This window comes from Cydia pomonella, chromosome 16, assembly GCF_033807575.1.
Source record: "Cydia pomonella isolate Wapato2018A chromosome 16, ilCydPomo1, whole genome shotgun sequence".
Taxonomy (NCBI): domain Eukaryota; kingdom Metazoa; phylum Arthropoda; class Insecta; order Lepidoptera; family Tortricidae; genus Cydia; species Cydia pomonella.
In genome coordinates, this window is record NC_084718.1 from 2,622,224 (window position 1) to 2,636,299 (window position 14,076).

A 14,076-nucleotide genomic window follows, 5' to 3' on the forward strand; every position below is an offset into this window, starting at 1 on the left:
CTAAAATTGTGTTTTTATTACTTTGGACACTGCCAGCTTAGCTACTGGCAATTCCTACTTCTAAACGTTCGAGAACCAGTCACGTATCGCTACCGTTGCACGCCAATAATCAATATAACTGTCAATTCCATGATAACCTGATAAGCTATCGTGACAGTGATAACGTCAACGAGTCCTATTTACGGGGTATCTTTAAATCCAGTTATCTTTATCAGTTTTATGAAAGTAAGCTTGTCCGTATGTGTGCCTCGATGTGATGTTGATACGACTTATTTTTGGAACCAAAGTCAATATATTCTTTATTCGAATACAGTCCGTTTATTGCAACTTATTTACTTGTTTTTGGAACTGTTAGCATGATGACCAAAACAATAAAACTAGTTTGTCTACAACCAATGATGGATGGAGATGCGGCTTCAATCTGCCAACATAGACGACCCGGTGATGATTTTGGTTAAGTTTATTTATGAAATGATACTAGAATACTAGATGGTTATGCCTTCGGTTTTGTGTTGCGATACTTATACGAGTATAGTAGCGCTGGTGGCCTAGCGGTAAGAGCGTGCGACTTTCAATCCGGAGGTCGCGGTTTCAAACCCCGGCTCGTACCAATGAGTTTTTCGGAACTTATGTACGAAATATCATTTGATATTTACCAGTCGCTTTTCGGTGAAGGAAAACATCGTGAGGAAAAAAGGAAGGAAAAAAAGCGCCTGGGTTCAATGAATCACGCCATGCCTGGTGCGTGCTTAGCCGTCTGAGAACAGGAATCGGCCACTGTGCACACCACCGAAAAAAATGGGGATGGACTGACCAGGAATGCTGCGAGTGTGGATGCCCAAAGCACTGTTGGGCATATCGTCTTGGAGTGTTCACCGCCAAAGTACGATGATCCAGTGGAAGATTTTAAAACCATAACGAGGCAGCCACTACCTATTTGGAAAAATGTAGATTTACATTATTAACTAATAGTTAATCAATATACAGTATAAATATAAATACGATAAATAAATAAAATTGTCAAAGTGTGGACACTCCCACACTTTCGTCATAAACGGCAAGGTTATATGAAACTAATATGACGTTAATAATCACATTTCCAAACTTCTTCTTTTCATCCTGTTACCCCCTGCTGGGGTGTATGGCTCGAACCATTCTCATCCAGTGACTCCGGTCCTGGGCAGCTTGGGTAACCTCGTCCCACCCCATCCCTAACACACCCAACTCTTGTTCCACGGAACGGAGCCAAGTAAATTTAGGGCGACCGTGTTTGCGTTTTCCGGGCATCTTCCAGATCAGGGCCACTTTGAATAGGTGGGACTTCCAAACTTTATTCTGTCAAATCTCTTTTCTATTTGCCATTAGATCTCCAAACTGGAGAAGTAGAGCAAGCGAAATTATCAAATATCTCTCTGTGTATGATTACTAATTCTGTCATTACACACAGTAAGTACAACAAGCGCTGGTGGCCTAGCGGTAAGAGCGTGCGACTTGCAATCTGAAGGTCGTGGGTTCAAACCCCGGCTCGTACCAATGAGTTTTTCGGAACTTATGTACGAAATATTTGATATTTACCAGTCGCTTTTCGGTGAAGGAAAACATCGTGAGGAAACCGGACTAATCCCAACAAGGCCTAGTTTTACCCTCTGGGTTGGATGGTCAGATGGCAGTCACTTTCGTAAAAACTAGTGCCATATGCCGGGACAACGCTAGGAAGAAGAAGAAGACACACAGTAAGTACAAGAAGATACATCAATAGATACTTACGCCGTAAAAACCATATCTCTCCTTTCGGTAGTCGCTTGGTCGGGTATAAAGCCGTAAAAAACCGCAAAAAAATGATGCCATGATTGTGCAATAAGAATAGAACACCACGAACACCTATATTTTACAAGCGAATTCATGCGGTTGAATGCCACATAATGACACGTACGAGTAGCTAAGTAGGTAAGTACAAGTAGCCTGCAAGAATGGCAGGAAACTTGGTGTTAACCACACGCAAGTGTCAACACTACTGTATCATTAGAATATTATACTATGACTCTTACAGCAAGACAAAACTAAATTGAACTTTAAAATCAGATGGATAAGGTTGAGATTCATTTGTGAAAGGCAACAGTATGGTATGTGTTAGTGCAGGGGTCGCCAAATGGCGGACCGCGGTCCGCATCCGGACCGCCGACCCATTTTGTGCGGACCGCGAGAAGCAACTTTTGCACTACAGAGTACGTAATTTAAAATAAAAATGTATCCCCCGCATTATCTTTGTTGACGTCAATTTGAAAACGGCCGGGCGAAGTCACTAGCTAAGATAGTCCAGATAGTCCGCAACAAAAAATGTAATTTTTCTCATTGATATGTAAAAAAATACCTTTGTTATTTCTGTAATTACATTTGTTTAAAAAATATTTTTTCTAAAAAAAGGTTGTGCGGACCGCGATGGTCATTTCATTTCTTTATACAGACCCCGAGCGAAACTAATTGGTGACCCCTGTGTTAGTGTTTCATTTCCAGTATCCATTGTACTGGTTTTACTATAGTATGATAATGTCTGTTAGGTTAGGTTATGGCTTATTGCTTCCTGAATTTTACGGTAATGAGAGAATAGAGAATACAAAGTGTAAACCTCTTTAATAACAATTTTTCATAAATTAGGCTTTCGATCTTTAGCTTAATTTAACCAAACCAGATTTTAAAACAAATTCATGATTTAAGTCTATTGCATTTTTATGGTGGGAGCAGGAGCTAGACGGTATTTATAGTGGAATAATCTATGGCAATGACCTATCTGAGTAGGATTGCCGAATGGAATATCCTGTCAAAAATACTTACATTTCTTGGATGCCCATTTCTCCAAATCTCTAAGTTGAGGTCCGTCTTTAAACTCCGACTCTCGCTAAGTCCTCTCGCAATCCTAAGAAAGGACGGAAAATCCTGAGATGTCAGGGGAAATATTGACATATGGCAACCCTACATCTGAGACGATAGTCTGTGACTGTGACAAAATGACCATGACAGCGACGGCTACCATATAAATAATAAGACTCATTCATATAAAAGACAGGGTATACCGTTGTCTTGTCAAGTATGCTGGGCTGCTGGCGATCGCACGATAACACACGTTTTACACGCAGCTGTATGTAACATATATACTTAGAAGACCACATAGATATGACATGTAAGAAAGAAAATCACCTTCTTCCCGTCTCTAAACTTGACGGTGCCCTCGATGATGGTGGTGGCGGGATAGGTGTCCGCCATCTTGGATTCTGACGTCACGTCACGCAGCGCATGGCCATGCTTACTTAAATTAATAGATATCTACTAACCATCCAGGGGCTTATGAAAAGGTCCTGTCTTCCATTCCATTGGACTTTCTTTTTGTTGCAGTCTAATAAAAAAAATCATCTGTCTTGGCAGGTTTTACAATGTGGACAGCTAGAGGCTGTGAAAGGTGTGTGTGTAAACGTGTACAAGGTTGTATAAAATGTAAGACGTAAAGAAAATCACCTTCTTCCCGTCTCTGAACTTGACGGTGCCCTCGATGATGGAGGTGGCGGGACTGGTGTCCGCCATCTTGGATTCTGACGTCACGTCACGCGCCGGCGCGCGCGCATGGCTATTCGCACATCACTGACACTTCACTGGCACTTGGTCTGGAACAAGACGAAATCATTAGGTTAATACAAAATAACGAAGAAGGTAAATTGATTAGCGGACAGGCATGGGTATCTGATATTTGATAGCCGCAAATAATTTATCGTTCAGACTGCATACTTTTTGGACCGATTTCAGTCAATGATTTTTAATTATATCATATACGCAGTTTACACTTAGCTCATAGTCCCGATGCAACTTGCCGCGGTACCGGGTAGGTATATAAATATTATAGGTCATTATTACACAAATTGACTAAGCTCTACAGTAAGTTCAAGAACGCTTGTGTTGTGGGTACTCAGACGACGATATATATATATAATATATAAATACTTAAATACATAGAAAACACCCAAGACTCAGGAACAAATATCTGTGCTCATCAGACAAATAAATGCCCTTACCGGGATTTTAACCAAGAATCATCGGCTTCATAGGCAGGGTCACTACCCACTAGGCCAGAACGGTAATCAAATATCGGTCGTCGTATATGATCCGAGGTCAAAGTGTAAATACTCACTGTTCCCAGTTCTTTGACTGCCGCTGCGCAGGGGCATACGTAAGGAAAGCGCTTACATAATGTCATTTGCTACCTGCCCTACTGATTATTTTGCACAGAGAGGCAAAGTGTAAACGACATATTCACAACTTTGTTTGTATGAAAATTATAAGGGAAATATAAAAGTTCTTCATCTTTTTTAAAATTATGGCTTCAGTCCAGTGGGACTACTTCGCCAGTATATGTCTTAGGAGCTTTAAATACGACTAAAATTGTACGGTTAGTACAAGACGGTGTACGGTGATTTTATCAGCTCTTGTAAAGCGATAGCTGGATTTTACAAGCAGCACGTGGACTACCGGCCGTTGACTCCAAAATGGTGGTTAAACGCGTTTCAAGATTAATTCTCCATTCGCTGCACACTACCACATTAGTTTACTGTACAATAAGCTATAGATACTACACTTTAAACAATATGCATGAGCAAAAAACAAAGCAATTAATCACGAGGCGTGACTATCAATATGGCGCTCGAACCAGAAGACCTATAAAGGTTCTGTTGGAAATAAAAATGAGTACGCAATGACACACACGTCAATACCTACAGCAATATCATGATCTCATTAAGGGCAGTAAAACCTGAAGCAATATCATGATCTTCATTAAGGGAAGTAAAACCTGTAGCAATATCATGATCTTCTTTAAGGGCAGTAAAACCTGAAGCAATATCATGATCTCATTAAGGGCAGTAAAACCTGAAGCAATATCATGATCTCATTAAGGGCAGTAAAACCTGAAGCAATATCATGATCTCATTAAGGGCAGTAAAACCTGATGCGAATGATTTTCGAATCGTTGAAACATGCCAATATCGCTATGAAAGAATACTAAAAGTTGCTGAAATATATGAATAAAAGTTCCCAATCGGCAATTTTGGAGGCTAGTTGGATTCGAACGTTGCTAGCAAATAAGTAGCTATGTTGGTAACACTGGTGATTCAAAAAGCAATCAGACCAAACAATGCGATATTATAATATGATCACGGATTCATTACAATGTATTCTGAATACAATGAATATGTTAACTGAGTAATGATCGTAATAACATGTGACTTTTTGAGCCAAAAGTCGGTGGTCGATAAGGTCGATTTTGAACAGCATAATGAAGGCAATAACGGCTTGTTATATTATCAATCTGAGTTAACTTTTACTGCAAAAAGTCACATATGTCGAGAAAACATCTTTTATTTGCCCTTGGGGCAGATTATAAGATTAGATATTGGACCCGGGTATGTCCTTAAACCTTAAACTACGTCCAAAAGAGAGGTATAGGCACTGTGAATGACATCTCGCGTTGTGTGGTAGGGCACATCACAGCGGGTGTCATTCCGGATCTAGAGCAGAGTGCAGAGTCCAACTGGGGAAGTACCTCCCTCTTACAGAAAACAGCCAAATAACACTAGACTACTAGACCCTACTCATAGTGTTGTGTTCCTGCCGGTGAGTAAGGTTGCCAGAGCTCAAAGAGGAAACCGCCTCGGAGACCAATACGAAGTGTATTAGACATCAAAACGATAACTAGCTACATGTCTAATCTAATGTATAAAGTTACTGTATTAAAAGGAAAGAAGGTTATGTTATCCGACCTTAACAGTACCTTATCTAAACCCTGAGTTCACAACTCTTCCTTTCTTTCAGTTAATTAAAAACTTGTAGAACTACGATAGCCCGCAGCTAACAAGAACCACGCCTTGTTATCGAAGGTTGTGTTTCGCTGTTAGTTCTAGTACATGAGCTTCATTAGGAGACGGTCGTGCTTCGAATACTTACACAAATACTGTCCGACATGCTGTGTAGTTCTTCGATACGCTCATTAATTCAATACATTGTAAGTATATCTATTTATTTTTCCCTTAAAAAGTTATCGTCGTTGTGGTCGTTTCATTTCAGTTATCGGGATTCGAACCAAGGACCATCGGCTTCATAGGCAGGGTCACTCACTAGGCCAGACCGGTCGTCAAAATTGACCCCTAGTTAAAGACAACCTTTGCTTAATAGAAGTAGGTAGTTCTCTTCAAGATTATTCTCAATAAATACATTATAGTTAGATGTAGTTCGTGTCATATACGATGACGCGTAGATTTGTCAAATCTAATCTTTAAAAACATGACAATACAACTCAGTGGATGCGTTGTCGTATGACACGATTTATAATCAAATCCTTTCCCGTATTGATAACCACACGAAAACATCAGAAGCGAATCAAGCTTACACCCGACATATTAACACTATGTCTATATATTATTGTTCTTCCTAAACCAACCCTCGATGTAACCGCCAAAGTTTAAAATTAAAAAAGTTACAAATTTCGATACTTCGACTTGAAATGAAAACATGGGTGCGAGCGAAATCGACTTTTTGTGATCTGATTAAATTAGGAATTCACATTGATACTTGTAAAGTTTGATGAGATATTTACAAGTAAATTAAATCTTCGGCTTAGATTAGAACGCACTGCTTTTAATTTCTTGCGGTTTCATTCTAATTTGTTGCGGTTTCATTCTAATTTATTGCGGTTTTATTCTAATTTCTTGCGGTTGCATTCTTGTAAGTGGGTGCGCTTACGAAGCATACCGTATGTTATTTTTTGCGGTTGAGGGCGTCAGCGTGCATATTAAACAAATACAAACGTTTAGGAGCGGCCTTAGTGCGAGCTGCTCACATCATTTGTGAGCCCGACGCCACGGTGCACGCCCCGCCGAACGCTCCGCTACGAGCGTCCATTCAAGCCTTACACTTAGACTTGATTGCGGTGTTTTTTTTGTTTTAAATACATATTTGTGAGGAATGATACCGAGCCACCGTCATATAACTCGGTAGATGATGTTCATTGTACAATCGCCATCAGATATATCGGAGCGGCTAAGGTGCTCACAAATATCTGAACACGCACTCTATTGTCAAGGCCTTAGAGTGAGTATTCAGATATATTTGAGCACCTCGCCCGCTCGGATATATCTGATGGCGACTGTACAAAAAATGACACGCTTATTTTAGTCAGCCTTCGTCTGTTTTAATTGACATATGTAAGATTGGTCTGACTGTATATTTTACAACGATTTTGATAGCCCGCCTGTGCAAGTGCGTAACGTATATTTATAAACGTCATATTTTCATAGAAGTCTGACGTTTAAAATAACACTTGCACTCTCTGGGCTGTCAACATCGCTACCAACTATCTTGGTCTAACTCTATATCGTTTAACGATATTTCGTGCACCTTATGACTATGCAAGTTATCTCTTTGAGAATCAATGCCAGAGTATGTATGTGACGTTTTAAGCAAAAGGTAACCACTGTTAAGTACTGGACATACGCACGGGAGGACGCGGGCGGCGGACAGAGCGCGACGTCATCGCGGCAAGCCGCAAGCGCCGCGCGGCACACACTCGGCTTCACATACTCCACCGGCAACGGACGAATACCGTAATCATAATAATCATAATCATAAATCATTTATTTTGCTTGAAACATGGTACAAAAGATGGTCAATATATTAGGGAAACACACATTTCACCAGCAGCTGGCATGCAAAATTACTAAATTACACGTAGGTATTCATTCCATATTTACAAGGTCATAACAGATCAATATAATTAAAACAAGCAAGAAAACATAACAATATTAAAATACATTAGTAATTTTACAACACATTGATATTACAGTAGAATCCGTTTATTATGACATCGAAAGGAATTGACAAACACGTCATAATAAGCGGACGTCATACAAAACGTTTTGTGAAATGAAAAACCTTTTTTATGTAAATATGTATGTACTTAAGTATTTTAATACAGAAACATAGTAAATACATATGTCTACATACATATTAAATCAAAATTGTACATAATCAGCACATTATAACACATACAAGTGTATTTTTTACTGTAAGAAATCTGTAATTTTTCATTAAACCTTCAAGCGTCAATTACTCACTGAGATTCAAAACAAAAACGAGCCACGTGCCGAACGTCGTCGGGAATCAACGAACATTACCGGAGGTGTAAAGAATCATGTCGGTCATTATAACCGGACATAATTTATTAAAAATGGGTCATAATAAGCGACATGTCACTGTAAGGGAAGTCATTATATCCGACTTTTTTTATAAAGAATTTTATATGAAAACCAAACTTCGTGGTGTAATTACGTCATAATAACCGGTTGGTCAATATAGGCGGAGTCATAATAAACGGATTCTACTGTATTAATTAAAATAATTAGGAGATTAGCAAGGTCAATAAAATAAAAGAGCTTAAAAATACATAATTATACCTATCAGTTAAGAATATTCTCGTAATAATCAAAATAATCATTGACACTATAGAAACATTTATCTACTTACCATTTTTTTAACCTAGATTTAAATGAATTAAATATGTAGTAATTTTTTAATAATTGTTCGTATTAGTTTTTTATAATTGTTTGGCCGGGATTAATTTGTAATTAAGGCGGAATAAACCAGCCTACTTTTATACAGTCCGCATTATCATTTCTACGTCCAGTAGGACCCTAACAAGCACTTTTTCGCTTACCATAAGGACGCTCTGACAGGTTATTCGTATAAAGATACGAGCAAATTTCGTCCTTATTGTAAGCGAAAAAGTGGAACTTTTTGCTTAAGAACGTCACATATAAAATAGTACATTACGATACAAGTGCGAAAAATAGGAAATTCGAAACGAGTGGCGATAAATTAAAACACGACCGAAGGGAGTGTTTTAAATCGACACGAGTTGCGAATTACCTTTTCGCACATGTATCGTACAACGTTTTACAGTACATATGGCCCTTTAAATGTTCGACACAGTAACGTAATATGCTACTTCTCGCACTAGTGCTATAAAGTAGCCCCATATGTACTGTAAAAGATTAAATAAAAAGAAATGAAACACCACGCATTCTGTTCTTCAAAAGTTTTTGTATGTAGGCACATAAATCACATACTTAGTTTTCGTTATCTAGAAATACCGAAACAAAATGAAATAAAAGCACGTATTTAATAAAAATAGAAATCATTCCATTATCGTAACTGTAAAAATTCACAGAGTCCATCCCTCACAAAAATCCATTTATATTTATTACAGGAAAGATGATTAAGTATTCCGTACAAAAAATGGTGAAAGCCCATTTCGTCCACTAAAATAAATAGAATGGCCCCCAAATGGCCCCAAAGGCCCCATGTGGTCCAATGTTCAACAGAATGACCCTCCGTATTGCTGCGCGCAAATTCATTGATATCGATGATTGTAAATATAGAATTTGTTATACAGGTTGTTTCATAATGAGTTTTTATAAGTATATCTTTGCGGAATAGTATAAGTACATAATAGTATTTTTTAAAGCTTTTTTCAATAACAAAACACGTCAAGATTGTTTATTTTTTTAATGCTTAAATATATATAAAGCCTGACCACCAGTAATATATACATAATCACGCGCCATATTGCGGAATTTAATTGGAACTAAATTTTTCATACTAAATTGAACTGTCACCCTATACATGAAAATAACAGCGCCCTCTTGACACTGATCATATATTTCAGGTAGAGCTTTAGCTCTATTTTCGTTGTATAACACACATATATGTTACGTTAATGTTTGTTCCTAGTTTCATGTAGGTAATTTAAAGAGCGTTACATCGATTGTATAGGAGCGGCTTATTGAGACGTATTTTAGATTATTTCGCTTTCCAACTAAACACTGGGATTTACATGTGTACAGTCACGTCTGGAAATATCGATACGAAAATATGTATACACTACCTTAATATATGGGCAGTAAAGTCGTGTAAACATATTTTTGGCAATTTTTCGTATGGATATTTTCAGACGTGACCGTACATATTTTATTGATATATGTCTTAGTAATTGTATCTTGTACAGGTACCTACTTCTCTTCATAAAGAAGTATCCAAAATGACACGATCACGAGAAACCGCAAACAAATATGAGTGTCAAGATCGTTACAAAGTTTTATTGGGAAATATTCAAATAAAACCAATTTCGTATGCATAGAACGCGCTTTAAGGACGCTCAGCTTGACCGCATTTTAAATAGATACCCAATTTGTTAGTATAGTATGTTTGCTTCATAGGGAGGGTCACTACCGTTACCGTCTAGACCAGACCTGTCGTCAGAAATCCCAAGATTATATTCAGTAATTTTTGATACGAAAAAAGTGCCAAAAATATGTATACACGACTTTATTGCCCACATATTAAGGTAGTGTATACATATTTTTGGCATATTTTTCGTATCAATATTTTCAGACGTGACTGTACTAATGATAAAAATAATGTAAATAAATAACCTACTAAAATGAAACACCCTGAATATAATAAACTTATTTGCGATAAAACGAACATATTTTATTAAATTCATTCTCGCCCCAACGATGGATCATTTATCAAGATCGCAGTAACTATTAATATTATTGATTGAAATGCTTTGTACCTATTCGTACGGATTAAATTAAATGTTTAGTTACAATATTTATAATGATGTAATGTATTGTGTATAATCTGAATTAAGGATTAATACAAAAGTATAGTGTTAAGTAAAATTAGACAATGTAAATTAAAAAAAAATACAATAAGCTATTGAATAAAAAAAGTACTCACGTATTTTTTTTATTCAATCGCGTGACATGTCTCGGAGTGCCTCTGAGGTCCTACCGCCAATCTCGTTCGACGTGTTTCCTCCTCGTCACACTAACGTACGAATTTACAAGTGCGACAGAGAAGCAACGTGTCGCGGTAGGCCCTCTGGTGTCCAAATTCAAGCATTACAAGTGCATGAGCATCGGTCACGATAGCCGCGGGTTAAATTGTAAAATTAGCTCAACCTCCTAAGCCCCAAAGTCCTTTGAAAGGGACAAAATCAAATCGAATTTTGAAATTTATTAGAAAAGAAGGTTCCAAATTCAAAATTGCAAAAATGATCCTGGGACTGTAGATTGTAGAATGAATTCTAGTACCTATTCGTCAGTATTTACCTTCATAAAATAATATGAAGAGAAAACAGGTATGTAATATTTATAACGCTTTTATCCTTCTACCAGTTCTACCATCGTGTCTTGGTATCAACACAGATGAAATTTTACACTTTCGAATCCATAATTTGCCTTGCAAATATCTAAAGAATATCATATTTCAAAAAGGAACATCTGCTCCAGATTTCCAATAGACTGTCTTTCTGACAATACTATTTTTTCGATATACTGTTAATTTTGCACCCACTTCGATGTCGAACAAAGGTTTCTTATGCACTCTGCTTAGAAGTAAAAGTCGTAAGCGACATGAACTTATAGCGACAATATGTCCTTTTGACTTCGCACGTCTTACATCTGTCCAGGTTTAAATTTATCTACAACCTGTTTTGAGTCTTATGTTTGCGATTTAAAGTTCATTTTTGAACGTCTTTTGAACACTACGTCTCCGTCCGGGTTCAAACAGATCTGCAATCAGTTGTGTGTTTTATGCACTTGTGTTAAAGTCAATTTTTGTATGATGCTAGGGCTGGCATTGGACAGATGGCCAGGGTTGTCGCTTCAGTAGATATGATATCATTGTTATTGACGATATGGGTGTTAGTTGATTATGTCTTGTAAGGGATCGTTTTTTTCAAATATTACATTTGCAATTGTTGTTTTTGACGTTTTGTCCAGTTGTATTTAACTGCAACGTAGGTATTGATTGGAACTGTATTTTTTATTTATTTCAGAAAGGTGAAATTATCTATTCTAATTATTTGTGACCGTGTTATCAAGTATAATCGTAAATAATAATCATCGTTTTATTGTGTTTGCATGATGGCGTTGAACAAATATTTCTATTTCTTTCACTGTTATTTCTGGGTTAATAGTTAAGATAGAAGGCAACCATCCGATGGGTAGAAGAGGACAGCGAAGTACTCGACATAATTTAGCACCAAAAGTTAAATTTTGTCGGCGACGTGACACGTATGAAAGCTACCTTAACGAACTGTAAAAATCTGTAGAATTTAAGTACCTCCTGCTGAACTTAAAGCTAAGTTATTAAATAGTGTCACCCCCCTCCCCCCCTAGTTAGTGGAAACCGTTTTTTGCGAAATGGAAACTTAATAGGAAAAGTACCGTTATTTCGTTAGGATCGTAAAACTATCCTTCCCTATTCGTGTATTTTTAGTAACTCGCGAGACATGTTTCGGAGGAGGGGGGGGGGGTATGGTTTCAGATTTCACATTATTATTAGCTTAGAGATGACTCACGACAGTTTAAATTCGATTATCACCAGGGTTTTACACAGTAACGGAATATGACAACCCTAGCAAGCACAGCCATATTGGGCATTTTACTTTAGTTTCCCGTCCCAGAGGTGCTCGACATGGCTTTGACTAACCCAGGACAGATTGATGGCTTCATATACCGTCCTAATTGAAGCGACTTGGTACATATTGTAACTATCCAACCTCCGCCTGTGAGTATTAAGGCGCCCACTGATTACCAGTTCGCCGGACGATATCAGCCTGACAGTGATTCGAGATTGTCAACTTTTGCGAATAACTGACAGGCCGATATCGTCCGGCGAACTGGTAATCAGTCTTCTTCTTCTTCGCGTTGTTTCGGCCATTGCCACGGCTCATGGGAGCCTGGGGTCCGCTTGACAACTAATCCCAAGATTTGGCGTAGGCATTCGTTTTTACGAAAGCGACTGCCATCTGACCTTCCAACCCAGAGGGTAAAACTAGGCCTTGTGAGGATTAGTCCGGTTTCCTCACAATGTTTTCCTTCATCGAAAAGTGAGTGGTATCAAATGATATTTCATACATAAGCTTTAACTCTAAATCGAACGAGCGAGGTGTATAGAAAGTAAGTAAAAATTTGAAGATCTCGACTCGATGTTAGGACTTAGGAGACCTTGCGTTAAGAAAAACTTCTCAAAAGGACTTGAGCCTCTGAATAAAAACTCCGTCAACAATTTTGTAGGTTCTAAGTTAAGCTCTATTATAGTTCGTGTCATCCAAGATGACGCGCAGATTTGTCAAATCTAACCTTTAACAACATGAAAATACGAGTCAGGGTAGGTCTCATATTAAGGTAGTGTATACATATTTTTGGCACATTTTTCGTACCGATATTTTCAGACGTGACTGTACAATAATAATATCAAATAATAATATCAATAAGGACAAAATCTAAATAGAACAATCGCAAAACAGTCTACTTTAATTTTCTTCTTTTACAAATGATTCATACATATAAAAGTCTAACTTTTTCCTTCACAATTCTTCTTCTTCCTCCTGCCCTTATCCCACGTTATGTGGGGTCGGCACAACATGTTCTTCTCTTCCATTCTCCTCTATCTTTCGTCACCTCAGCACTCACTCCTTTCTTTCTCATATCCTCTTTCACACAATCCATCCATCGTTTTCCTTCACAATTATGGTAATTAAACACAAGACAAAGCCGCCAAAACCCACACAAGTAGAGCGAAGTCTCTTGTTAAAACCATGTGTTTGATTTACAGATATCTGACACCTTTGTAGGAATATGTAAATTTCGCGCCAAATTAGTACTCAGGGCGTATAATTTTGAGGCGGCACAAAAAACGCGGTACCAGAGCAAAAAACAACATCCGTTTGGTTTGGGCTTAGTCGATTATTTCATGCTGCGGCACATGATCGAATATGGAGTTAAAAGGAAATTTAAAGCTATTATTAAAGCTGTCATGGATATAAAAGTATCGATTTCAGACGCAAGTACCTCGGTCCATTACGTATTAATAAGCACTCGAAATTAGAGTTAACGGGCTCCCCGTGGTTTTTATCGATTTTTGACAAGTTTTGAGTCGTTATTCCTACATCTGCACTACAGATAGAAT

At 37.9% G+C, this 14,076-nt stretch overlaps 1 protein-coding gene across 2 annotated transcripts in view; it reads right to left on the minus strand.

Moving 5' to 3' along the window:
* Positions 1–14,076, minus strand: part of LOC133526203 (uncharacterized) — a 327,454-nt gene that overhangs the window by 287,165 nt on the left and 26,213 nt on the right. The window contains exon 2 of one of the 2 annotated variants that reach the window (XM_061862715.1): positions 3,511–3,656. In XM_061862715.1, the coding sequence (XP_061718699.1) occupies positions 3,511–3,576 (66 nt within the window). In that variant the 5' untranslated portion in view covers positions 3,577–3,656. Of the gene's footprint in view, positions 1–3,195; positions 3,282–3,510; positions 3,657–14,076 lie in introns of those variants that run through there. The other variant, XM_061862716.1, reaches the window with a different exon arrangement.